At 48.4% G+C, this 26,679-nt stretch overlaps 7 protein-coding genes across 7 annotated transcripts; 2 read left to right on the top strand and 5 right to left on the bottom strand.

The window, feature by feature from the left end:
- Positions 1-1,822: 1,822 nt before the first annotated feature.
- B0J16DRAFT_365021 (MCM2/3/5 family-domain-containing protein) lies at positions 1,823-4,440 on the bottom strand (the record flags this gene model as incomplete). Its single annotated transcript, XM_046129979.1, has 5 exons — positions 1,823-2,612; positions 2,667-2,863; positions 2,924-4,075; positions 4,123-4,249; positions 4,304-4,440. The coding sequence occupies 5 exons, from the start codon at positions 4,438-4,440 to the stop codon at positions 2,120-2,122; spliced, it is 2,106 nt and encodes a 701-aa protein (XP_045979510.1). The 3' UTR covers positions 1,823-2,119.
- Positions 4,441-5,441: 1,001 nt separating this feature from the next.
- Positions 5,442-6,071, bottom strand: B0J16DRAFT_274897 (uncharacterized protein; the record flags this gene model as incomplete). The annotated part of the gene is made up of 2 exons (XM_046123689.1): positions 5,442-5,516; positions 5,676-6,071. The coding sequence occupies 2 exons, from the start codon at positions 6,069-6,071 to the stop codon at positions 5,442-5,444; spliced, it is 471 nt and encodes a 156-aa protein (XP_045979509.1).
- Positions 6,072-7,294: 1,223 nt separating this feature from the next.
- Positions 7,295-10,388, top strand: B0J16DRAFT_273897 (uncharacterized protein; the record flags this gene model as incomplete). Its single annotated transcript, XM_046123657.1, has 3 exons — positions 7,295-7,539; positions 7,597-8,477; positions 8,533-10,388. 3 exons carry the CDS (start codon positions 7,295-7,297, stop codon positions 10,386-10,388), a joined length of 2,982 nt encoding a protein of 993 aa, XP_045979508.1.
- A 336-nt stretch (positions 10,389-10,724) lies between these two features.
- B0J16DRAFT_349638 (uncharacterized protein) lies at positions 10,725-11,443 on the bottom strand. Its single transcript, XM_046128937.1, has 2 exons — positions 11,261-11,443; positions 10,725-11,193 (listed from the first exon to the last, which is right to left on the bottom strand). The coding sequence occupies exons 1-2, from the start codon at positions 11,366-11,368 to the stop codon at positions 11,023-11,025; spliced, it is 279 nt and encodes a 92-aa protein (XP_045979507.1). The 5' UTR covers positions 11,369-11,443; the 3' UTR covers positions 10,725-11,022.
- A 303-nt stretch (positions 11,444-11,746) lies between these two features.
- B0J16DRAFT_349636 (uncharacterized protein) lies at positions 11,747-12,920 on the bottom strand. The gene is made up of 2 exons (XM_046128936.1): positions 12,595-12,920; positions 11,747-12,546 (listed from the first exon to the last, which is right to left on the bottom strand). The coding sequence occupies exons 1-2, from the start codon at positions 12,833-12,835 to the stop codon at positions 11,867-11,869; spliced, it is 921 nt and encodes a 306-aa protein (XP_045979506.1). The 5' UTR covers positions 12,836-12,920; the 3' UTR covers positions 11,747-11,866.
- A 7,299-nt stretch (positions 12,921-20,219) lies between these two features.
- Positions 20,220-22,392, top strand: B0J16DRAFT_187548 (Mis12-Mtw1 protein family-domain-containing protein). Its single transcript, XM_046122735.1, has one exon. The coding sequence runs from the start codon at positions 20,504-20,506 to the stop codon at positions 22,049-22,051; it is 1,548 nt and encodes a 515-aa protein (XP_045979505.1). The 5' UTR covers positions 20,220-20,503; the 3' UTR covers positions 22,052-22,392.
- A 1,118-nt stretch (positions 22,393-23,510) lies between these two features.
- On the bottom strand, positions 23,511-24,988 carry B0J16DRAFT_349631 (ribonuclease H-like domain-containing protein). The gene has a single exon (XM_046128935.1). It carries the CDS (start codon positions 24,865-24,867, stop codon positions 23,971-23,973), a length of 897 nt encoding a protein of 298 aa, XP_045979504.1. The 5' UTR covers positions 24,868-24,988; the 3' UTR covers positions 23,511-23,970.
- Positions 24,989-26,679: the final 1,691 nt, after the last annotated feature.

Below are 26,679 nucleotides of genomic sequence, written 5' to 3'. Positions count from 1 at the left end.
GGTCTAGACTTCCATGTCTATCATCGAGACTCTTGTGACTCACTTATTGAGCATGATCATCCTTGACAAGCCTTTCCCCCCAAACACCAAAGTTCTTTGGAGGCTTGGGCAGAGTCGCACAGTGAGTCGAGACTTGATACCCAACGGTACAGGCACAATAGTCATCACTGATCACCATCTTAATTGCCAATCCGCCTCATTCCTCCACCACGGTTCTCAACCCCGCCGAGGCCATCCTGCGGACGTCTTCCCTTCATCAGGATCAACACGTACTCTACATCTAAAAACGAGACAGTCTTCAACATCTCATAGAGCGGTGAATTATGAGTTATATTGGCTCTGAGCTGGCTCTAAATATCAGTAAACCCAGCCACCACTTTGCGGCAAGTTAACATCTCTGAGTGGCCAATTATCTGTGAATCTCGAATCGGTGAAGCTGGAAGCAAAGGCAATCGCTGAGTCTTAACACCCAATTAACACCCTCGTGATATCGAATATACTTATCGTCCAATCAAGAACTAATCTAAATCTGCATCTTTCAACATATCACCATTGTCTACACTGACTTTTGGATAAGTAATCTCCCTGTAGCCCACTTGTTTAAGCGGTTCAGCCCGTCAGAGGCAAGGTCGTTGTTCTGTGGGGACCGAAACAAAACGCTACCGAAGTCATCTGAGACTAGATTCGCTCGTTATTCCTTTACAAACCACGCATAAGTGTGCATCCTGTTGCACGGCCTTCCGATGGGCTCGCTTGTCCCGTTTGAGCCTCAATGAACAAGGCCAACAGAGGAAGAAGTGCAAGACGGCGCTTAGATAAATTCCGCATTCAAGGTGCTGAATACAGTGTTTGTATAATGTTAGTCCATTTGGGCGCGTAAAAACTATTGCGCAGTTGTTAGACAGCTCTGGTATGAGTACTCGATTGAAAGCTCTAAAAAGTACATGTGCTAAGAGCGCCTGATAGTTTAACTTTTAAGATAAGATACGATGCGATACAATCCATTAAGCCCGGCGGCTTATTGAACCGAAAGGGCACACTAGTCACTGATGCTTACGTACATTGCCTGCTTCTCATTCTCATTTTCATAAGACCATATTGTGCCATATACTACTCAATTTGTGCCCGCATTTCAAATAGTCCATACTAGACCTTACCTTTTCTCCAAACAAGTAGATGGCTAACAATAGCTCTTAAATAAAACACAGAAAGAGAAGAAGAGCCTCTGAACCTGTACGCTACTGTGTAGCCCGCCAGTTCTGATACCGTGTTAGCTGGCGTTCGAACTTACGGAACCACTTAGGGAGCCTAAAATTGCCTCTTATCTTCTATCAACTCATCCAATGTAGGCTTTAAATGGATGTTTGCTCTTCCGACCAACAATCTCGCTCGTGAGATAAGACTATGATCGATTACCATTTGCCTTTGGCAAAACCATTATTTCAATGCTAGGTAATTGTATACCTTCGTCTAGCTGTTAAGCCACAGATGCTCTTTGAAATGTCTTTAGGATGTTTGCTTCGATGTAGTATCAGGGATTACTGAATGTCCAATAGCAACCAGCTACGCTGCCATACAAAATGCAGATATATATATTGCTACCTCCTGCAAGGGCGAGATAGGAACCGTGGGTTCGACATGGGCTAGGCTCTATTCTCTATCCCTTGGGTGTATGTGACAGTTTGCCGTCGACTAACAGTATGTACTTGAATACCGCCCATCACTATTGCATATACCAATAATGGCCGGCTGTGATAAATTTGAGCCTGGGCACCCTCGCTAAAAGCCCCGTGTTCGATTGACAAGATCTTGATATCCGGCACGATAATATTCTTCTTATACACATGATTCCTGTCCTGAAATGTGTTCTAGAGGCACTTGTCTATCCTGGGTGCGGCAATGTATACGACATACGTACCGACGAAAAAGAGGCATATGATTTTAGTACCATATGAAAATACAATATAAGCTATAAATTCTTAGAACTTGAATAGTTTTCTTTGCATACAGCGGTCGTGATGATTTCGTTCTCGTTACTCATTAACGCATCTATCATCAAAACGGCTACTAGAATGACCAACCAAGCCCTTTACATTATTACATTATAATAATTCCCTGATTAAGCTCCATTTCGATAGACCTGTGCTCCCTGATTTCTGAACATGACTATGTCTCTTCGCTGGAGAATCATCAGTGCTCGATTCAACGCCTGCTCACTGTACCCCTTGCCCGCTACCATCTCTCTCCGTAGTGTGGACAGGCTTGTGCTCCATCCGATAGGTAGACGGCGCTTGAGCTCAGTCTCGAGACGGTTCACCTCGTCGTTCAACTCACGGCTACCCTGGTTGCTGCCCTGGTTGACCGCGTCCATGGTAGAGCATAGAAATAGCCGGATAGCCTCATCGACATGCACCTCGGTGGCGACAGGAGAGAGGGCGAGTTTGGCAATAGACTCGGTGATACGCACGATAGCTTCCAGCTGACGGATTGTGATGGGGATAGAGGAGCGGGTGTTTGCTTCTATTTCTGCGTCGTGGATTTGGCGACGGATAGAGACAAAGTGAGAGGAGAGTTTCTCAGCTTCTTCGGAATTGAGTCGAGGAGCGCAGCGACTTTGAGAGATTAGTATACATGGCGGAAGAGCCAAAAGGAACTGAGCAACTTACGTCTTGCAGTAGGTTATATATCTTCGCATCTTGTCGATAGGGATCTCAGACTCGACCATTTGGTCGGCTCCCCGACCATTCATCTGGATACCAAGAACGTGCTTGGCCATCTTCTCGTCCTTCTCGCGGCTATGAACATCCTTGACAATGAAAATCAAGTCGAAACGTGACAGGATGGTGGTTTGGAAATCGATATTCTCACCAGGAGTTTTCATGTCATCGTATCAACCAAAGATGGGATTGGCAGCAGCCAGGACTGATGTTCGCGCGTTGAGAATGGTGGTGATACCGGCCTTGGCGATGGAAATGGTTTGCTGTTCCATGGCCTCGTGGATAGCGACTCGGTCTTCAGCTCGCATCTTATCAAACTCATCAATACACACTACTCCACCATCGGCCAGAACCACAGCACCACCTTCAAGATAGAATTCGCGGGTAGACTGATCACGCTGGACGGATGCTGTCAAACCAGCGGCAGATGAACCTTTTCCGGAGGTGTAGATAGAGATGGGTGCTGCCTTCTCGACAAACTTTAGAAGTTGAGACTTGGCCGTACCAGGATCACCGAGAAGTAGTACGTTGATATCGCCTCTAAGTTTCATGCCATCAGGGAGGATCTTTTTTGAGCCATCTAACAGGAGGCAGAGAATTGACTTCTTGATGTCCTGGTGTCCGTAAATTGAAGGAGCGATACAAGCAGCCATGACATTGTAAATGTCTGGCCGTCTGCTCAGCTCCAAGAATTCTTGCTCTTCCTCCTCTGAGAAAGTGACGTTGCCCTTGGCTGCTTGATCAATGTCTGACCGGATTCCAACTGCCCTTAGATAAGGGGTGCGGATAGCCACTGCGCCACCGTTGGATGAGTTTTTGGAGGCCTTATTTTGGTAGATGGAGAAGATGCCCATGACAGTGCACCTCGATCCCGGAACGACCCGGTTTGTTAGGTATCTGTCGGCTGAGATGAGAATATGTCTGGGCAGTTCTCCAACAGGGACATGATCAGGCGCTTCCTGGAGCTTGATGATCTGCTGGTCGACGAAGTGTGACTTCTCGTGTACGACAAAGTACGGATCCAAGGGGCACTTTAGCGTGGGATCGTTGGGAATTCTGCTACGAGCGCATTGTCGGGGCAGAGAGACACCAGTGAATCCACCCAAGATAGGAATGGCTTGTGTGTGTCCGCAATTTCGACATTGTATATGAAGGTCTGTTACTTTTGAGGACATAACGGAGGCACCGATGACGATACCCGGTACCCGGACCAATCGAGCAATGGCCATCGAATCGAGATTGCGGATGGACACATCGTCTGCGTTGGAATGAAGAAGGAGCTGGTGCTTGGGGATCTCGACTTTGGGCTCGTGAGGGAAGACAATACGGCGGGTGCACTTCATCAAAGCATATTCGAACTATGGGATGTCAGAATTGGAGAATTAAGCTGTTGCATAGTCCTTACCAAAGGGATGACCTCGGCTGGCTCAGATGTCAACTGATGCGCCAACTCCTCGTTGAAGCCGATCAAGTCATCGATGTTGACGTCGCAGTAGTACCTCTTTAGCAGTGTGTTCTCTCGTAGTAGATCTCTGCCGAAGCGTCAGTATATCAAGTCATGTAACCCGTGAGCAATCGGCGCAAACCTGTAGACAAAGCTGTTGTCAAGCCGCAAGTCAAGGATGAAGGTTTCGAGCTGCGTTTGAAGTTGTAGGCGAGTATCTCTATTCTCACCGAAACTCGGCTCGTAGACGTGCGCAGAGTAGATCGATCCGCGGTCCATTGTGATGTGATCTGTTAATACTTTGATATCTCCTTGGCTCGCGTGCGAGCACAAGAGTTGACAGGGACTAGTGATCTTATTTGTGAAATATGGAGGGGCTTGCTCCGCATTGGTAGGGTAACTAAGTGGATGCAATAATGTACGCGACCCTTGAGAGAAAGACGCGACGCGTGGCTATAGTAGTTGCAGTGCTGAAGCCAGCGGCCCTGATCAGAGGGATAGGTCAGTGATAAAGCTCGACTTATCATCACATGTCAGCACCAAGGAAATACCTGGCTCATTGAGTGGGGCCCAGCGAGCCAACCTTGCTTGATAAGTTGGGCACAAAATCGAGGGACATCGGCGGGACCCAATTTTAACTGTGTTTTACATAGTAGGGCTTTGACCATCTTTTGAGCTTCCTATGTTGGCTAGGGTCATTGTAAAGCTACGGTATTCTAAGCGAAAGATCCAAGACAGCCTGAGCTTCACTGCAGTTTAGCCGCACTAAAGGGCATCGGAAAACAACTGTCGTTGGTTCGACCAACGAGTGTGTGTGCCTCCTTTTCAATTTAAAGCTATATCAAGGTGCAGCTTCTTGATTGCATCTAGCATTAACCGGCTCTAAGCCTAAGGCGCAACCGCCTCGCCTGGGTGGCAAATCAGTGACGCTTGGCAGGGGCCCATTAAATACGCGGTCTAGTGGGAGGCTAGTCTAAAAGCTTGAGAGACTCGAGATAGGCATTGCAAATCGACCAGTTCTTGCTCACTGCAGATCAGAGTTTTAGGTTGACAAATGGTTGGTTATTGTGGCTCGACACCTGTCGCACTTAGCGTGCTTAAAGGGTTAAAGTGAATGTGATGTGCAGCAGCAAATGTATTGATTGATTTTTTTCTTAAGTTGTCTCTTGTGCGGGGTATTCCATTCCGCAGAGTTAAAGTATACAGCTAGATTACTAAGGCAGTTGTTTCCTGAGGCCGTGAAGATCATGCCTACCCTGCGACATGAGGTTATGTACAACCTAGATTGGGAAACCTGTTTCGACATACGAAGTAATGACAAACTCATCCTGACCCGCCCCACGTTCGATGAACACCTGTACAACGCTAGCTAGCACGCAGTCTAGCTTGTTCTTGGAGATGCGGACCGAATCAAAACATGGCTCGCTCGTACCAAGCTCCTCTGTTATCTCAATGATCTTCCGCACAAATACATGAAAATGCATTAACATCAGAAGACACTGAAAACCAAATACCTCGTTTACTCGCAACTCCACTTTCAATACAGGGATGCCTCCCACGTCTTTCTCCTCCTTTCCAGTCAAGAACCCCCAGGGTTTCGGTACCAAAGACTCGTATACACTCTTCCGTCGCGTCTGTGCCTCTTCATCGGTCTCCTTCTTGTCGACTAACGTGACTGAAGCTCTTGCCCGTTCAAGCCGTAATGTTCCACAAACGTCTTTAACGAACTGCTCCGCAGAGAAGCGGACTTGGAAGAGATATGACAGAGGTGGAAAACAAAGCCAGTCTCTAAGCTGGCCGGTAAGTTGATCACGACATTGCTCAACAGTCTCAACCGCCTCAAGCGGCAATACAAGAATGTCTGACAGCCTTGACCCAACTCGGCCCAACTGTCGTTGTCTGTTCTCCATGAAGGATTAACTCTCGTTCGAGTATCACCCGTGGAAAAGCAAGACTCGAAGTCCCGTCTCGATCAACGGAATTAAGATAGGTTCTGTCGTCGCTCGATTGCAGTCGTTGCACTGTCGTTCGCTCATTAACTCTATCCTTCGAATATGACCTCCCATTCATCTGTATATGGACTACTGTTGTGATGGTGGGAAAGAAAGCCTAATTCAGCTTTAAGTCCAGGACTTATATTTTTTTGAATAAAAATGAAAGAAGAGTTCGCTCATTTACATAATTATCACGGAAGTGGGAATCCTCTCACACAAGTAGTCCGAAGTAGTCCCACTCGGCCACATAATACACAAATCCCAATAGTAAGGAAAATTGGGTATAGGCTGCATCAGTATAGAAGCTTTTCCTTAGACACATCACGATCCATCGCCTGGATGTAGGACGTCCTGTGAAATTTGAACCCGCCCCTCACAACGAAATGGTGTTGGCTGCTGCGTTGGCCAATAAAAGCATTACGGAGGCTCCGTAGGCCCAGGGTTAAGGTTTATCGCCGATGTGGTGGTGCCTGAGACATAAATGCCATTGGTTTAAGCTATCTCATCGGCAGGTTTCCACGTAGCGGGGTTCTCCAGTCGAATACTTCAAGCCAGCCAGCGGCAAATAATTCGAATGTCTGCAACGAAAAGGATGACAGGTCTGATGGGGATAGGCAGCTGATATGAGATGTTCAAAATTGGGGTCTTCAGAACTGCCAGGCTGAAATAAGGCAGACCCTCGACCTCAGTCCATTTTAATTGCTATTACAAATACCCGTTAACGTGCGGTAAGCCTCAAGTAAGTAACTGCTCTATCATTAGACTAATTTTAGAAACATCTGATCATAGGAGGGCTCTTGCTTTCAAATCTGGTACTACACGAATTCGCCACCGCGGCGAAAAAGTGATGCATTCTAAGGTACCTACTGATTTGAGTTTCATCACTTGAGATTTACCGCAGTCGCAGAAGTTCGTCCCCACACCCTCCCTCCCTCGCCATCGCAGACCGCCGATTCTCCTTCCCTATCATTTCCACTTTGAAAATCCATCAAATATTTAATTAAAACACCTTCACCCGAACCCACCAGATCCTCTATTTTCAGACGTATTTGAAACCACGTTTAGTATCCGAGGCCCATCAGTCTCGCAGATAGTTAGCTTCTTTGGGAGCAACTGTAATCGGTCGTCTGCAGCTCGCCATGGCTCTTTCGGCGGGTGCAAAAGATGCCTTTAACCTGGATGCGAGCCACAAGAACGTCTCCCCCAAAAGCCATACTGCGCGTCAAACCAGCAAACAACAAATACGACATCGCGCCTCTGTCGCCTGTGCATCATGTCGCGACCGAAGGATTCGGTGCGTGGTTCTTGGGAACCAGACTGAATGCACCGCTTGCTCAAAGTCCGGTACTGACTGTATCATCAAGAATGACGATGAACGCAGACGGTATGAGCTCATGCACCTCGGCCTTGTCATGAGCCAAGGCTAATAGAATCTTATCAGACCTATCTCCAAAGCATACATGTCATCATTGTCAGATCGAATCTCCATGCTGGAAGGCTTACTTTTAGAAAAGGGTGTTGCGCCACCTCCTGCGACTCATCCTCCGAAGATAAGGCGCGATTTTCAAGACAGCGTAACGAGTAGAGCGGGTGACCTAGACCTATCGCCACAGTCTGATCCAAGGTTCATGGGGAACGAAGACCACTCCCTGCCGGATTCTCACGTTGATGGTTTTGCAATACATGAGAATAAATCCGGGGCTGGGAATCAACGAGAGAAACGACAGCTACATTCACGTTCGAACAACGATTCGCCGTTTCGTGTCTTAGATTCAAATCAAGAGTACATTGTCCATCGACTTCTATCTACAAAAGGCAACCTTTCATTCAACCAAGTCTCTGGACAACTACGTTTCTTCGGTCCTACTGCCAACATCCATGTTTATGCTGAATCCACAAGCCTGTCTGATACTTGTGAGCCGCTGGAACAGTTTCGCCGAGCAGAGAAGATCATTGAATCATTGAGCCGCGAGACACACGACTATCTCATAGATCAATTTTTCCAATATTACAATTCGGTTATTCAGATCATTGATCGAGCTGCTCTTGAAGCTGATCGGATATCAAAATCTTCCAAGTTCTACTCTCATTTCCTCCACATAGCAGTATTGGGTATGGGATATCGTGCAGCTGATATGGATAGAGACGATATGCGCAAAATCACGGTGAAACCACGAGAAAGCACGCTCCATCGAGAAGCCAAGCACATGCTCGACATCGAGCTCGAGCGCCCCGGTGGGATTCCTAGCGTCCAAGCCTTACTGCTACTTGGTGATCTTGAGTGTGGTGTCGGCAGAGATAACACTGGTTGGATGTATTCTGGTGAGCCCTGGTAAGAAGCCCTGATTTGGAATTCTTTCAAACTGACTGTGTTTAGGAATGGCAAATCGCCTGGCTTTTGATATCGGTCTCCATCTCGACTGTACAAGTAACATATCTGAACAAGATACCAAGATTCGAAATATGGTCATGCAAGCGTGCGTTATCTACGATCGATATTGGGGACTATTCCTGGGCCGTCCTCTTGCTATTAAAAGCCAAGATGTTGACTCCCTTTCCAGCCGATTTTCACAACTTGTTTCCTTCGGATTTGACGCTCCCAAACTGGATTTGACCACCGAAATCTACGAACAGCTCATCAAGCTAATGGAACTAGCGGGCCTTATTGTAGAAATACGAGATCTAACTAGTTCCAATAGAGCTGTGGAACAGAATGGCATGTATGCTCCAAATGAAGCAGAGGAAAACAGCTATTTACAGGTCATCAATCTCGACAAGCAACTTCAAAACTGGTATCGGCGATTGCCCGATCGCATGACATGGAAGACAAGCAATGTCAAGACAGCTCCTTACAGCTTCTTTCTATTGCATCAGCAGTATCACGTAACCATGATTTTGCTCTATCGAACATGGGCCAAGTATGGTTCAATATCAGGGGACAACGCTAGCACAGGGTCACATCCCAGTCCCGACAGTGATAGAATGGCAAATCCAGATAGTCCCGGACACCATCTCTGCCACGCCACAGAAGGTTCATCGATGTCGACAGATGATCGCCAACGGGCTGTCCACGGGAGTCGCACGTCTTTAGCACGCGATATATGCACCCAGCAGGCGATACGCGTTGCCCGCATCTTCTGGCACCACCGTCAGCGGTTTGACGGACGCAAGATTTTCATAACAGGGATCCAGCATGCTGGTACTGCGTCTATCGCATTGATCGCTGCACTCACGTATCAGCTTAGCGAGCCAAATTGCCGAACTTATATCGGCTATCTCGAGATTCTATCAGATGCTGTTAGCGATATGAGTCCCATATATCATCCAGCCAGTAAGATGGATAATACAATCAAAGCCGTGCTTGAGCAGCTTCGGAGCAACATGAGCGATGACTCACGGTCGCGCAGCGGTAGCACGGGTCACCAACCCGTCAGTGGGGGAGCCAGCAGCGCGAGAAGTGGTGACCCTCTCGACAGCAATACATCAGCCCCCTTTGTTCCAGTCAGGCGAGAAGCAGATGCAAAGTTCAGTCAACCTCTCAAAAAGAGATGGCCATTTGTTTACCGACAAACCTCAGACTTTGCTTCGTCCAAGCCGTCGTTTCTTGGTACGCCGTCGCAACCCGCCCCATCTCTTGCTGATGAAGCCTATGGCATGCCATATGGTCAACAAAGTCAACCACCGCTTGACTCAATCCTATTCCCTATGAGCGTGCACAGCCAAGCAGACCAAATTGGCCTAAGCTTGGTGGGTGGAAATGCTGTCAACGTGCATCATACCGGAATTGCTTCGCGACACATGGTAGGGGGGATGAACAATTCGAGCATCCCAAATCAATTATCAGATAATTGGGGTTTGCTTAACTTGCAACCGTCTTTTGCTCAGGGTCACTTTCATCGTGCCATCGACTGGACTTCTGGTACTGCTGGCCTCTGTGCCACTTCAGTCTTGAACCAGAATGCTGCCATGTCGACTGGCATGATGTCAGGAATGGTCGGTTTTGGCTCAACGAAGGAACCAGGAAAGCTTGGAGACAGTGAGTGGAGTATGCATGAGCCAGTATCAAACAAGCTCCCTCATGTTGGACCAAACTGGACCAGTGGTAGTGTAGAGTCAATGGGCTCAGGGAGTATGTATGAGTACGGTCAAAACACGGACAAGGCAATACGTGTTGATAAAGAAAATAACGACGAACAGAGAGGTTATTCTCTGGACTTTTTCAGTTTTGCCTAGTCCCGATTACTAGGGCTTCTGTCTTTTATGCAAGGCGTTCAAGGTCGCTCACGCTTGTTTTGTAACGTTATTGTGGCCTGGGGAATTACAACTCTTACTAACTCCTTTGGATAGTATTGTTACCACGAGTATTACTCCGCCTCAAACTTACGAGCCCCCATTCCTAGGGCAACTCAAGACGGTGTTGAGACAGTGTGGTTAAGGTGGTCCGATCTGCTGGTGGCTAGGATGTGGATACTATGTAAGGAGCTGTGCTCATCTCAGACACATGTAACTTAGAACTAACAACAACACAATGAACTTATTCGTTTTATCAAGACTGTAGTCTGCATTGTAGTCTGGTCTAAAGGAGTTAGACGGACTAATAGTCCAATCTGGGCATCCCGGCTAGACTGCTGGTGTACCGTAATATCTCGTGAAATTGATCACGCGTAGCGTGGTGCTAATGCAAGCCGCAAGCCGTCATCGATGAGAATCACTGCCTTATATAGCTAGTTGCCAGAAGAGGCAGAGACTACGGTACGGACTTTCCTTCCTCCTTACTATATGATTTGCCTGTGCAGCTAGCCTAGCCATAACTACCCATACCCATCTGTCAAATGGACACGCTACGCGTGATCAATTTCATGAGATATTACGGTAGTCTGACCAAGTCGGACGGACGAAATAGACAGTCTGAGGAATTTAGACGGACTGATTGGACTATTTCGAGCACTGGTTGCATACCGGTTGCGATATTGCCCATATCTGAAGCGTTGTGAGGTTGCATGAGGGCAAAGCCGCCCGAGTCGAAATAGTTCCTTCCCTGATCGGAAGAAAATAGTTCTCTCAATACTTACTCCTATAGAAGTTGGCAGAGCGTTTTTACTGACCTCTAACTGGTAATGAAGAAGTGTTCCTCGGTTCGGAACAATACCATATCGGTTTAAGCGACGCTTGTTAGTCCCTGTGGCGCGCTCAGTAACTTTCAAATAATCCATATCAATGATATGAGAATAGCCGAGCTCTAGTCAAAAGTGTAATTAGGATTTTATTCAAAGATACTATTAGTAAAGTCTGTTTGTAAGTTTCTAAGAACTGTTTAAACGCTGATTTTTAAAAGCTCAAGGGTATAGGCTAGACTCAGTATTGAACAATGACCTGGTGACGTGATGCAGCGCGGGGTTATGCCATAACACGTGTCAGCTGTTGTCCAGGCCCTGCGCCGGTCGGCGTAGGTACTGGAACCCAATATTTTTATGCAACCATCAGTCACATGCTGACATGGGGTTTCAAATGGCACAGCGCTTGTTTCTACGATCCTTTTTGCGAAAATCTATATGTTCTAATATATGATTAAACGGCTTTTGAAAAATAAGAAACAATAAGAGCTGAAGAAAGAAGCACTTTATTTAGAGCTAGTAAATATGCTACATCAATATGTCACTATTAACGCCTAATGCGTCTATGTGAGGAATTCCTCCAAGAATCTTCCCTGCCTAAGTTCGTTTGCGCTTCAATCCTGTCGTACCCCCGGCAACAACTTGGACGGTGCCATCTGATGTGTTCAACGCTTGACTGGGCCCTTGAAACGTCGAATTCATAGGTATAGATGTCGAGGCTTCAGGCTTTGTCCTCGCTCGTTGATCGACGGAGCAACCTTTCCATGACTTTAACTGTTTGAGAGCCAACTTGGTGGATAACCTTTTGCATGTATGCATTGTATCCTTTGATATTCCTGTTTCTCTGCATGCTACCGTAGTAAATAAATCGGGATTGGACGTAATAAGTATATCATCGCCAGAACTCACCACGTCTTCCCCCGAACTTGAATGACAGCTGCAGTCCTGTGCATGAGTAAGCTTAACAACTGGCTCTGAAGTAGAATGTACAAATCGCGACGGTTCATTCGATTCTGAGGATTCATCGTTGACCAACAAGCTGGGCTTCAACAACTTGGAAGGTGATAGTAGAGCCTGGGTCTCCAAACCAGTAGCCTGCTTCGTTTGGACGCGTTTGCACTCATGTTCAGGGAACCTGGACGTGGAAATACTGTCAGCCTCGAGATCAGTTGTTTCGTGACCCAAGGGGTGCCAAATGTGGTCGTCGGGGAGGTAGGAAGCGAAGTATCGGACAAGAGAGTCGAGAGAATGTGTACGAAAGAGTTGAACAGCATGTTCTCATTGCGGAGTCTTGATAAGGTTCGGGTTCCCAATGATCTCAAAACTTGCGGATTCAAGAGATTTGTTTAACTCGCCGAGTCGTCTTTGTCTGCGATCACTGGCTAGATGATGGAATTCGTCAATCGATTGTGCTTCGAACGAAATTTCGGTGATATCATGATAAAAGGCCTCGCTGTCCTGCATAGGGGATAGATAGGTGTTGTATTGGTCGTGAAGCTTAGTGAAGAGATCCTCTCTCTTCATGTCGAATTTCCAAGCTGGCCATGCCCACGATGGATCGTCCATACCCTGGAGACAGGTGACTTTCAAGTGATAAAAATTGAGGTAAAAAAAATCTAAATTTTGATGATAGTTGAAAGTTAAGAAGTGGGATATTAGAGGGACATTCGCTGAACCCTGTGTTTCGTGGCGGGCCATGGATTCCTCGCCGCTGACGTACCTCAAAAGGCAAGGGTGCAAGAGCCCCGTGCCATGTGCGGCAAAATTCAATTCAGGGTCCCCACCGCTGCCTCTCAGAGTGCGTGGCCTAGCTATCGGCGGCCCAGTTGACAGATTCTTTAAATATAACGCGATGTGGCACTTCTTTCTCAGAATAACAGTCAAGATAACAAACAACATACCAATCCTCTCCAACTATGTCTGGCATCACTCTCCATCTCCCTGCTTTGCAATTAACGCCGCAACATTTCACGACACTGCAGAATTATTCCCTCGGGATGTCCCAGTTCACAATGGGGAAAATCACAGTCCTACTCGACTCGGCTACCGCTGACCTCTCACCACACCTAATCTCAACCCCCAACAGCTGTGCTCTGACGCTGCCCAAGCTAGATGCAAGCGCCAGCACGCTAGACTGAAGACTGAAATCTACTTCATGGACTTGCGCACTATGAGGGTGGCAATGAAGACGAGACACCGTACATTGCATTTATTCCATTATTACTTTCTTCTGAGATTTGGACTGCACCTTGGAATGGTTTGGATTCATTTGTCGCTTATCTCAGATGATGTGTAGCGACAACTTACGGCCATAATATATACGCGCGTGGTGCTTTATGAGAATTGGCATTTGCTTTTGACTGCGTGGATTACACAAGTGGCTAGATACTTAAATTGGCCTGTAATGTAATTAATGGTGGAAGGAAGGGTGTTTGCTTTGAACTAGGAGCTGTGCGGAATGTGGCCAACCCATTGCGCAACGCACTGTGCATAGCAATTCGAGCTTGAACACATCTAGATTCCACAGTTATTGATAACCTCGTGATGCTGTGTCAACTCGATGAGGCCAAAGGATCTTCACGAGTTATGCATTCATTGCATCACGGATAAGCAGTGGCCGGCAAATATTGATAAGTCTTACCATCTGCCGAATAGTTGACGTGTGCCATCCGCCGTTCATACCCTCAACAGTTCTTCTCCATAGCTCAAAATGTTGAGGAAATTAAATACGTACTAGCACATTTCTGTCTGCTGGAAATAGTCTTGCGAATGCTAATGTGCTGGTCATGCAAGCAAATATACGGTACCGAGAGACGCAGAAGTTACCCCGCTGTTGTACGGAGTACGTGTAGGGGGTTTTATATACAGCGGAGCTGGGCTCCGACACCTGTTGAACATGTGCTGGGGTGTCACGTGCAAGCAGGGATACTTTAAGATTACGCACCGAAACGGTAGAACCTTGAAGGGGGGCAAAAAAAAAAAACTTTTCACAACAGCTCGAACGAATTTTTGAAACAACAGCCACAAACCGTGCTCAAACGCCTCTTCGACGGGTTGATTGAATAGCCTGGAGTCTAGCGCATCGCTCAGTGCGTTTTTAGATTGACATGGCGACCTCGTTGCCCCAAGAAGTGGCATGGCCCGCCGAATTCCGCGAGCATGCCACGCAACTCGGCAGATACCTCAAGGACACCCTCCTGTATATCGAACGCGCGAAAGACCAACCCGTTCCCTACGATCTGGCTAGGACTATGGCTATGGGCGCACTGTCCCTTGTTAACAAGATCAACAACATCCCAGATGTCAGCACCGTACACGACGCGCTCCGGATGGCGAGATCGGAAGCAAAGACCGCAGCAGAAAGCGCGATGCAGGCTCTAGACGAAATCAAGATGGAACTTAAACAAGCGGCAAACACGAGCCAGCGGACGCTGGAAGGAATACGCGAGAGTCATGAAAGACAAGACGAAACGAAGGCGGCGGCCAAAGAATCGATCGACATCGGCAGAACAGTCATAAGACTAGTGAGGGAGGCCAAAGACACAGAACAGCACAATCAATCGGGCACACTGCGAACTTATGCATCTGTAGCGGCTGGAAATGGGCTAGCTACAAGCATGCACAATCCACTGAACCAACCCAAGACACCACCATCGCAAGTACTTCGTGAGATCATAGTAAACATTCGGAACCCACTTACCGTAGCCAGCCTACGGGCGATGAACCCCCGCAGCCTGAAGGCACACGTAGACCGTGCTATAGAACAAAGCGGCAATGAGCACATCGAGAAGATCAAGACAGCATCAACTAACCAACTGAAAAGCGGTGACCTCAGCATCAAAACGGCTACAACTTCCGACATGGAGATACTCCGACAGTTCGCCGAGGACTGGGAGCACCAACTCGGCATTGGAGCCTCCGTTCGTATCCCAACATATGGCGTACTCGTGCACGGCATCCGCACTAGCTCGATGGATGTAGGACGATTTGAAGACACGAGAGATAACATACTACAGGAAAACAGGCCGTTTATCCCAAACGCCGGGATAAAGTATATCGGATGGCTCACGAGGACAGTTGCGACGAAGAGCGCATCCTCGGTTATCATTGAGTTCACAAAGCCACAAGATGCTAACAAGATCATTGATGAAGGCTTGATCTGGCAAGGGGAGGTCTTTCAGTGCGAACTGTATGACAGGTCGTGCCGATTGAGGCAATGCTTCAGCTGTTAAAGATATGGCCACATAGGAACCCAGTGCAAGGCAACAACGAGATGCGGCTACTGCGCTTAAGAACATGCGTCCCGCGAATGCTGCGTCAAGTCCGACAAGAGCGTACCTCGAAAGTGCGCCAATTGCAAAGGTCAACATGAAGTATGGAGCAATTAATGCGTAGACAGGAAGGAGGAGATGGCCAAAGTCAAAGTGGCATATGCTGCCCGCCCTAGATACCATCTGGTGCCACAAAGTAACGTGGCAGTTAACCAGGCAAACACAATGGTGGGAGTCCAGAAGGAACCGACCGACTGGACGAGTCGTGCGGGAGGGAGCACCATCTCTCCTACCCGGCCGCACCCAACAGGATCGACAAGGAAGAAGCAGGTCGCCAACAAAGAGGGGACAAAAGAGAGTCAACCCTGAAAGCAATACAGTCCCAACCAACGGTGTGGGAGACGAGATCACGGTCAACACAGGAAGTCAACGACCCCATAGGATTATAACGCCATCTAGAAGAGCCCTGGAAGCTCTTGACGCAAACCTGATGCGACCACACGGCACATATCAAGCGGACAGCATGGACGTCGATGACCGCCAATGAGCTGTATGAGGTCACTTTCAATACTACAGTACAACGTAAGGAAGTCAAGGGATATCGTGATGGCCACCCTACTGCGGGACCCGAAGATCAAGGACTTCGATATCCTCGCCATTCAAGAACCATGGGTAAATACCTTTGCAGACACTACACACCATCCGGCGAAAGATCATTTTCACCTATGTTATCCACAGAGCAAGTACGAGGGCCCAGCGAAGGTCTGCATGTTCATCAACAAGCGACTCGATCACTCCAAATGGAAATTTGAATCACACAACCAGTGTATTTGCACGGTAACCCTCGCCCTAGGACAAGGGAACGATACCGGGGAAATCAAACTGCACAACATCTACAATCCCGACCAGAAAGCAGAAAACAGGCAGAGTGTACTACCTCATCTACGGAGAATCCTCCTTTCAGCTCAGCAAAGAGAACAGATAGTTGTAGGGGACTTCAATCTGCATCATGACATGTGGGGAGGCCCGGATGGTCCCAGAAGGGAGGCTGAAGCAGAAGACCTTGTAGAGCTCATGGAAGACTTTGACCTCACAAGCACTTTAGCCCCAGGCACCATCACGTACGAAGAAGGCAGTAAACAGGCAACTATCAACCTCTGCTTGGTGACCCTTGGCCTGGTGGACCGGATCATCAGGAGCGAGGTGGATCGCAGCCTCGACCACGATTCGGACCACCTGCCGATTGTTACTTCTCTCGACATCTCAGTCAAACAGCTCAGCCGAGAGCCCAGCAGAAACTGGAAATCGGTAGATGAGAAGAGATTTAAGTCTGCGATAGTAAATAACTTGCCGCCACGGCGAAGACCCAGAACTCGAGGCGCGCTCGACCGATACGTGGGAGAATTAGTGACAGTTTTGCAGAATGCGATAGATGAAGCCGTACCACAACGGATATGGTCACCCAAGTCTAAACGGGGGTGGGATGAAGAATACACGAGGGCGTTGACGGAGACCAAGCGTCTCAGACGAATATACAGCCTCTACCACACGGACGAAACATGGGAAGCATACCGAGCGGCCAGGAATAACAAAGGCAGGGTGATCAAGAAAGCGCTTAGGAGAGCGCATCGAGAGAACGTGGAGAAGGCATCAAAGTCACCAGAAGCCCTCTGGAAGTTAGCCAAGTGGGCCAGGAACAGAAACACGCAGGCACCAGAAGTGACACCCACGATACAGAACCCAGACACTCTTCAGATGGTCTCAGATCCAGCAAAGAAGGCGGAAATCTTCAGAGAGGCCTTTTTTCCCGCCCTACGAGAAGCTGAACTTGGCGATATCGAAGGCGCAACATATCCGGATCGAATAGCGATGTCACCCATCACAGAACAAGAAGTAGAGCGAGCGATACAAGAAGCCTCTCCATTCAAAGCTCCTGGCCCTGATGGTATCCTGAACAAGGCACTCCAGCTGGCGGCGACATGGATTAAGCCTTACTTAACGGCGATATACAACCAATGCCTCAATCTGGGATACTGTCCCCAACACTTTAGGGAGTTAACGACGGTGGTGCTAAAGAAGCAAGGAAAAGATAACTACACCATCCCTGCGTTATACCGGCTGATAGGTTTGTTAAATACTATAGGCAAGATTATGGATGCCATCATAGCAGATCGGTTAAGCTACGTGGCAGAGACACACTACCTGCTCCCTTTAACACACATGGGAGGTCGAAAGCTGAGATCTACCGAGCATGCAATACACCACATCATCGACAAGATCTACGAAGCATGGAACAGAGGGCGAGGGCAGGTGGCGAGCCTTCTCCTGCTTGATGTCTCTGGCGCTTTCGACAACGTGTCACACAAGCGGCTCCTACACAACCTACGGAAGAGAAGGATTGATGAGAAGACGGTTAGGTGGATCGCCAGCCTTCTTCAAGACCGACACACTAGAATCTCGATCGATGGATTCAAAACAGAACGACACAAAGTCTCAACAGGCACAGTACAAGGCTCGCCCCTCTCGCCCATTCTCTACATCTTCTACAACGCAGACCTTGTCGAGAAATGTAACTTAGAAGAGGAAACCACTGCGACTGGATTCATCGACGACGTAGCTATCTTAACATGGGGAGGCTTAACGATAGAAACATGCACCAAGCTCCAACGGGCACTCCAAAGAGCAGAGCAATGGACGAAAACCCACGCGTCCGTCTTTTCGCCTAGTAAATTCCAGCTGATACACTTCACTAGAGCACGGACGAGAATAGACACACAGCATCCGCTACACACAACATAGGGTAAGATCCCCGCAAAGCAGACTTGCAAGTATCTGGGGCTCATCCTGGACTCGGCACTACAATGGAAACCCCATTTAGGTGAGGTACAGCGGAAGGCGACAAGGACGATCTTAGCTCTCTATAGCCTGGGAAGCTCGACCTGGGGCCTTACGTTCTAAGACATGAGAAACATCTATCGGGGTGCTGTGCTGCCACAGATTATGTACGTGTGCTCCGCATGGTCGAACGCCAACTGGAAAACACGGAACACGCCGTACACCCACAAGACATTGGAGCAATTACAACGTCTGCAGGCGCGAGCGGCCAGGGCAGTTTCTGGTGCCTTCAAAGCCACATCAATTCCAGCCCTGGATGTCGAGACATATCTCCTTCCCGTCGAGCACCAGATCTGGAAACACAACGTCGAGTGTCTAGGAAGAATCACCCTCGGGACAGAAACCCTTGGGGAACAGGAACAACAACGCCGCGCAAACCGCATACGAGAGCGGAACATCAGAATGAGCCCACGCAGAGCGATACAGAAGGCCATACAAGAAGAACAAGGATTCAGTCTCAAGGAACTAGAGGTAATTACCCCGTACGTCGTCGCCCCATGGTGGATAGGCCCGAAGACGTTCATCGAGGAGAATGCCGAGAAAGCACGGTCAAGACACCAGCATAGCATCGAAAAGGAGCCTAACGCTATACATATATACACGGACGGAAGTGGTATCAACGGTCACGTGGGTTCAGCAGCAGTATGTACCACCACCAATCAAGCCAAGAGCGCCTATATGGGTGAAGACACTGTATCGACAGTATACGCCGGTGAGCTTCAGGGGGTCTCCTTAGCTCTCCAGATCGCTCAACAAGATCGAGACCAAGGCAACGTCAGAACGAAAGTCATGATCTACACAGACAACCAAGCAGCCATTAGGTCGGTGGCGAGGCCCAGGGGTAAATCAGGATCTTACCTTCTACAAGACATCACGCAGAGGATACAGACACTGCGGGCGCAAGGCTTAACAGTCGAGGTTCGATGGATTCCAGCTCACAAGGGGATATACGGTAACGAAGCTGCCGATCGAGCAGCCAAGGAAGCCACGGGATGGAGACAGAGAGGACCACCAGGTCCAAGGGCACAGCAGCCTCCAATATTACGTTCATTGAGAGCCACACTGAAGATGTGGTCGCGCAGAGTTGTCAACAGAAGATGGCAAGCCCAATGGCATCAGGAAACTAGGGGTAGGGCAACCTACCGGCACACACCAGAACCAACACCGAGAGTACTACAGCCACACAAGCACTTCGCCAAGAGGCAGAGCGCCATATACACTCAACTTCGCACCGAGAAGATTGGGATGAACGACTTCCTTTTCAAACAAAGAGTACCAGGGTTCACGGACCCGGGATGCGACTGCAGAGAAGGACGACAGACAGTGGCTCACATTTTGCTCCAGTGCAGGAAGTACTCAGCACTTCGAAATCTGGAACTAGGACAATTTCCAGGACGTCAAAATCTTCGGACACTGCTGAGCGAGCGCAAAGTAGCAGCAAAAGTCGTCAAATTTACGGAGCAAACCCAGATCCTTGGGCAATTCAGGATCAGTTCCTGACCAGACGAAGCTGAGCACTGGGGGGAGACTGTAGGTAGAAAGGACCCGCACACGAGGCGGATAGTCCGCCTCGCTGGAGATAAAACACATATGTACATTAGTATCTCAAACCACGATCTAAGGCAGCTGGCTAGCCGATGTAGATAGAGGTTAGGGAGGAGGAGAAAGTGGGAAGTTTGGAGACAGCTGGCCAAATATCGTTTGATGTCTGGCGAAGTGGGGCGGCACGGATGAATATTCGGGGCGTCTCGGCTGTCGGCCAAACCCCACTAGCCGGGCATGGCTGCTGTTAAAAAGCGGCTAAAACCGAGTAGGAATACAACCAACCAACCAACCAACCTCCGTCGACGACGCCACAAACTGGCTGGCATTAAGAATTGCATTTCAACAGTATTTGAACGCGTTGAAAAGTATTCTTTAACCATTGAAAAGACATAAACCATAACGCGACGTGCGTCCACCACTGAACTTACCGCGCCGCACCGACGGCTTCCCGGCATCACGACCTCGGGAATCTAAAATCACATCATCAAAGGCCCCGAATGCGCCACCCAGAACTATTCTAGTAATGACACGTCAGCCACTCCAAGTAATTAGTATGAGAAACGACCACCGGCGTCAGTTGAGTAAGCGTGTCGCTGCAGCGGTAACGACAGATTATGAGCACGACGATGACTTCGCATTTGTGCGAGAATCGAAAAGAATTAAGACGGGCAAGAGGGATGAACCCAAGCCGGAAGCAGTGCCAGAACCAAAGGCGGAGCTAGTGAAGAAGCCTGCAAAGGGGCGACCTGCGACGAAGCAACGCGCTGCTAAGGCACCGACGACTAATGGAACGATTGTGGAAGAGGAGCCGTCCGAGAAAGAAACGAACGCGACGACAAAGCCCACGACGAGGAAGAGCAGTAGACCAAAAGCGAGTGTTGACAGGTCGGTTGAGCGAGAAATCAACGGTCCTAAGAGACCATCAACCAGGAGGAGCACGCGACCATCTGGGAAAGCACAGGAGGAAGAAGCTCCTCAACCAGGACCAGCATCCATGCCGGAATCCGAGCCTGAACCCCAACCAAAACCTGCACCTGAAGCAGCACCAAGTCCCCATGTCAACGAAGCGCCTAAGAAACGCGGATCCCGCGCAAAACCTTCTAGACCGCCTCCGGACTGGGATAAATCGTCGCAACGCAAACCGCCTGTGCAGTCGGCCACAATTGCTCTGCCTATGAGCGATACGCCCATCATTAACAGAAACAAGGAGATGCGGAAGGAGGGGAGCAATAGCAACAGGCGGAGCAGTTTGGGTAACCGTGGAAGAAGGGCGAGCTCTTTGATCGAGAACGGCCAAACAGCAATACCCCACCGGGAGGTCAACCCGGCGGATTTTTACAAACACATTGAAGCCGAAGGCTTGACAGAGCCTCGGCGTATGAAACAACTGTTGACCTGGTGTGGCGAGCGCGCTCTGGCAAGGAAGCCTCCTCATGGCACACCGAATTCTAGTGCTATTTTTGGTGCTCGTGCTATTCAAGACCAACTGCTGAAAGATTTTGCGGCTCGATCTGAGTTCTCAGACTGGTTTAGTCGAGAAGATGACGCGCCAAAAACTCCTGTAGTTTTGAGGCCCAACCCTAGAAACATGGAGTTAGACGAGAAACTGGCGCAACTGAAAATCAACATCAAAACATTACAAGATGAGAAGAAGGCATGGCAAGCAATACGAAAATCACCCCCTGATCACCTGCCCATCTTCTCCGACGGCGAGACTAGACGTATTTTTCTACCAGACTTTGATCTATTAGGTCCAAACGAAGGCAAGATCAGAGGATTCCTGGCACACGAGACAGCATCATTCGACGCTGTTCAGTCTGAGACGGAATCAAGGTTGCGGACTATTCAGTCGTCACTCGAGTTTCAGGTGGACCAATTTGCCGACAACGTTCACAAGCTCGAGCAGCGGGTTCTGGTTGCGGGCAAAGAAGCGCATAAGGTCCTTAGTGTTAGTGCCCTACGGCTTCGACGACGTGAGGAGCGGGAGAAGGCGAGTGCAGGAACAAGGGACATGCCAGTCATCGAGGTCCTGAGGAGCCTAGGGAATATTCTACCTGAAATTGGCGGGTGAAGGAACAATATCCTGAATTTGGTACGATCGGGCTTGATACTCTCTGTTTTTTTCTTCTTCATTACCCCTTTTCTTCAGCCTATGAGATGGGATGGCGAGATGCGACAAGACAGGATTATGCGCCTTTTTTCCCTCTAAAGAAAAAAGTGCGACTCAGGCCTTTAGCGGATGACCGGCGTAGGGAACCCCGTATCGGACGCCATCATCGTCATGGGAGACGATCCGGATGGTTCGGACGGGTGATATCATCGTCCCCATCGAAAGAAGGTTAGGACGACGATGGTGTTGGAGGTGGGGCAGCAGAATGGCGGTATGATGGCAGGACGAAGGAGAAACGAATGAGGGAACAATGGGACAAAACCGAGCTCGGAAGCAGACTACATCCAAGTCAGCTGGCGGCATGGTCGAGGGAGTCCAGAGCCTAAAGCAATTCTTAGAGCAGGGTTCCACAAGAAAATCGAAGCGATGAAGGCTGAATTCGTGCTCAAGTTCACCAAACTCAGATCGCATGGCTGAGTAAGTCACCAGGGCCACGACCCAGCTGACACAAGAATTATCGCAAATCCGGGACCAGCTTACTCAGGTTTGTGGGGGGCTGGAACAACTCGACTACAGCTAGATACGCTGAACAAGTCTGAGACACCACGGTCACCGGGTCGGACGTATGCAGACGCAGCCAGGATGACACCTGCCAACATGTCCAGCCAATCTTTATCTACATCCCGATCAGCAACTCCGGAACCGGTGTTCTGCACAGTAGACACATCCAGAGTTCCTGAAGACCACATCGGAGACGCTACACCAACAATGATTTACAAAACAGTTGAGCGAGAAATGCGAAGGTCGAGTGACCAACCTCAATGGCGATGTACCGCGGTGACCAGAGATGGACGAAATGCCAACCACTTCAGAATCATAGGCAGGAACGAAGAGGAGATACAAAAGATCAAGACTATCCTCGAAACCAGGAAAGCTCCAGGTGCAAGAGTTCTTCGACGTTATCGACTACCGCGCCTTTTATCTTTGGCTAACGATTTAGCGTCCAAACACAACCGAAAACCGAGAACCTAAACCGATTATTGATCCATCCATGCATTACCGATATCTGGTCATATAGAAATGTTGTAGGTTGAAAGATTTTTGACCAACTCACTTATCACATAGGTTATCACTAAGAATATATATTGCAACATAGATAACGTAGACGGTGAGTGAGTGGGACAGTATATTGTGCATGCGAATGACTGGTTTCCTAAAGGATAATCTGGTCCGAGATGGGTTTATGTTGGTAGTATTGCGGGATACAGTCTGAGCGCAGCGAAGACGTGTCACGTCTGTCAACAGTCAATAATGCGGGTGAGGCTTATTAAGGTAAAGAAGTTGTATTGATAGCTGGTGAGCTAAGTTCTATGAAATGTGCTAATGGATGTGTTCTATATACCAATGGTAGCAGTATGGCTCAGTGTGAAATGGAAGTGATCCAAGGCGTGGATCACTGGGGATTTCAGGTGATCCATGGTGATCCAATGTTCCAGCGTCGTGATCTTTGATCAACAGAACCTTACCTTCGGCACACTCTACTTAGACAACGACATTCATTGCTGCTAGTTTCATCCAGTCGATTACTATAATTAGATGTAGCAAGGTAACAGATGTCGTTCTGTTTATGTTTCTCTTGATAAGCTACTTAGCACTGCGTAACGCTTATCCAAAATCGGCGCTAGCTAACCCCCAAGCACTAACCAGCGACTCGACTTGAGCCAGAGCTATAAAAGCCAAATCTATTAACCCACTGATCCCGTTTTGGTGGTCAATTTAACCTAAACCGCCTCCGAATAGTACCTAGCCTGCCGTCAGACAGATGTGAGAACCGCCTACGAATAATACTCAGGGTTGCATCCAACAGAGGCCACGTCAGGTTACTTCTCCCAGCAACTATCAAATGTATCGTCCCACGCGGCGTCTTTGGAGTTTATGGGATAGTCCTCCGAGTCGTCATAGTTGCCATATTCGAAGATGTCCTGTTGCATTGCATCTATCCTGTCTTCCTCCCACTTGTCAAGCCATTCGTCCATCGTCAATAGTTTTTTGTCTAACCCCGAGCCCCAAGGCCCCAACTTCTTCGTCTCAGACTGAGGCTCGTATAAAGGCCCGCAGGCATCGACTACGCGGCGCGCGCTCTCATCCATAGCTTTCTTCATCCATTGGCTATCGATGCGCTTGGCGTAGATATTATGTAGTGCAGGTAAGTGTACAACGTCATTAACGCAGTACTGCATTGTCTTGGCGTCTAAGGGACGGCGGGTGAAGATGTCGTTGGGCATGAGAGCCTTCACCTCCTTCTTGGTTTTGATCCAGCGATGAACCTCCATGAACTTTAGCCTCAGATCCTTCTCGACGCATGCGTCAAGCCCGCGGACATAGGTCTTGTCGCCGGCGCGGGAGGCATTCTCGAGGAGCTGTATGTCTGTGACGCCCCTGAGGCGGACCTGGTAGTGGGCCCAAAGGGCGTCGGCGTCATTGCGTACATCCCAAAGACATTTAGGTATGTGGGGATCTTCAAGGATGGCCTTGAGAGTCTTTCCGTTGGCACTTGATGTAGTGAAAGCGGAGTTTCCGAGAGTCTGGACGTCGGTCAGACTTGTTACTCGTGTGGGGTGGATGAGTACGGTTATGAGGGAGAGGGTTCCATTGCGGCTCAGGCTTTTGCCCTCAAGGTCCAGATAGAGCGTGCCAGACGGAGGGATCGAGGAGATGAAGACCAGAAGGTCTGGAAGGGAGGAGATCAAGGTTGGGGACGGCGTAGGGGTAGCCATACCTCATGTAAAGGGCGCGCCCTGCTGATAATTCAGTATGTCGAGTTTGTTCGTTTCCTTTACGTCGCGAATTGCTAAACATTAGGTTTTGCGTCTTCATTGTGCACTCTCTTGCTTTGTGACGCCCATGCCCCGATATTCGCCACTGCGGGGCTCGGGCTACCCAGCTTGTATCAGACCAATCATTTTTAGCCGGTCCCACAGCCCCATGTTGACCGGCAAAGGTCCGATGACGTCGCTCACGCGGCCATGACCGTTTATTTAAAAATATTCCAGTAGACAAGTACAGCTTAAGATTTTAAGGCCACAACTAACAAGTCATATCTTTTATCCCATCGAGTGCTGACTGACGCCAGGTACATGGAGATGTAGGGTTGCGGCCAAGCAGTGCGTTGGTAAGAAAAAATTGACCCAATCAGAAATCGCATCCTATCGGTACTTCTATTTACTAGATAATTTTGCGTGCGAAAGTAGTACCAGCAATTGTTCGAGTTACATAGAGAGACATTGCACTCATAGCAACCTGATCTCAAGTACTTCCTTTTGTCTCTATTTCCGGGTCTGCCCAGCCGATGTACTTAGAGTTTATCGCTTGCAGGGATTACTCGTTCACTCAATCAAAAACCACAAAATTAATATAGCTACATAAAAACAATACAAAAACGAGAATAACGGGTAAAGTCTGGTAGAAGAGGTTGCCATACCATATCGGACTTAGGAATTAAACTCTAAATTGCACGGGTTAAACGCGTACCCGCGTCCCGTGGCGTGTCATGCGCCACGAGTCGTCGAAATATACGACTGGCTACTGAAGAAAATTGAGCGGGCCAACTAACCCGAGAGGGAGTGGTTTGTGGCTATTTTTATCAAATGCTTATCGATAACAACCCTGTAGCAAGATATGATGTTACGGAAAGCGAGAACTTACCCTATTTAGTTCTTTAATTCCATCCTAATCTTTACGCATCAAATTATAAGACTTAAAGATAAAAGTTGGTACTGAGTCTATTAACTATAATGGACACTTGTACATGTTAGGGATAATGAAAAAGGTTTCTTGATTTTCGAGCGGAACAAATCTACCTACTAAAACCGAAACAATATCAACCTGCACATTCCATAATAAAACTCAGAGAACTCATATGACCTGTTTTAAGGCTTAGAACTGGGTCGTGCGTGTCGATCAAGATTCAGAGCGTCCATGCATAACGTCTGCAACGTGGCAGGTATAACGTTGGATGGGGATGAAATTGATCGCAGTCGTATATCATATTGGACTTTTACCATCAACTGACTCCATAGCATCGCTCTCGAAATCGCTACCGTCCTCCACTTCAGGATTAAACCACCTGTGCAAAGCGAAAAGACAACAAGGTGCACCTCGTCTCCCCTCACCAGATTGAAGGATAAATAAATAAAATAAAACCTTTAGGCTCACCTAACTAGTTTTTCCGCAAATTGTTGAACTTGTCGTCGACCTCGAGCATTACATTGCAGTCAATCAGAATTTCGCGGTCAAGATGGGACCAGGGGTCTATCGATGACTGCCCTAAGATCAAGAGCCTGATGTGGCCGCTGAAAACGTATATACATCAAACGCTTGGCAAGTGGCAATTAACCATCTCATAAACCGATCATGGTTAAGCCTCAAAGCCATTCAGCGAATCATCCCATAGAGACCAGTAGCTCTAATGCGTCCAAAGGCTCTTTATCCAAAGGGGCACAAGTTGCGATTATCGTCGTCGCAGTCATTATCGGTATGCTACTGATCACACTTTGTTACTACGCGATAAAAGGTAAGTTATCCCTTCA

This window comes from Fusarium flagelliforme (genome assembly GCF_020744385.1).
Source record: "Fusarium flagelliforme strain FIESC 12 MPI-CAGE-AA-0113 chromosome Unknown B0J16scaffold_7, whole genome shotgun sequence".
Classification (NCBI taxonomy): Eukaryota; Fungi; Ascomycota; class Sordariomycetes; order Hypocreales; family Nectriaceae; genus Fusarium; species Fusarium flagelliforme.
This window is presented reverse-complemented; position numbering and strand designations above follow the sequence as displayed.

Excerpts from the sequence above, each read along its gene's own strand:
- B0J16DRAFT_349638 (XM_046128937.1), bottom strand. The coding sequence starts at position 11,368 with ATGGATTATTTGAAAGTTACTGAGCGCGCCACAGGGACTAACAAGCGT. Across the intron at positions 11,194-11,260 it reads TTCTTCATTACCAGTTAGAG|GGAAGGAACTATTTCGACTC; the intron begins GTCAGTAAAAAC and ends TCTTCCGATCAG.
- B0J16DRAFT_349636 (XM_046128936.1), bottom strand. The coding sequence starts at position 12,835 with ATGGACGATCCATCGTGGGCATGGCCAGCTTGGAAATTCGACATGAAG. Across the intron at positions 12,547-12,594 it reads CAAATCTCTTGAATCCGCAA|AACATGCTGTTCAACTCTTT; the intron begins GTTTTGAGATCA and ends CTCCGCAATGAG.
- B0J16DRAFT_187548 (XM_046122735.1), top strand. The coding sequence starts at position 20,504 with ATGACACGTCAGCCACTCCAAGTAATTAGTATGAGAAACGACCACCGG.
- B0J16DRAFT_349631 (XM_046128935.1), bottom strand. The coding sequence starts at position 24,867 with ATGGCTACCCCTACGCCGTCCCCAACCTTGATCTCCTCCCTTCCAGAC.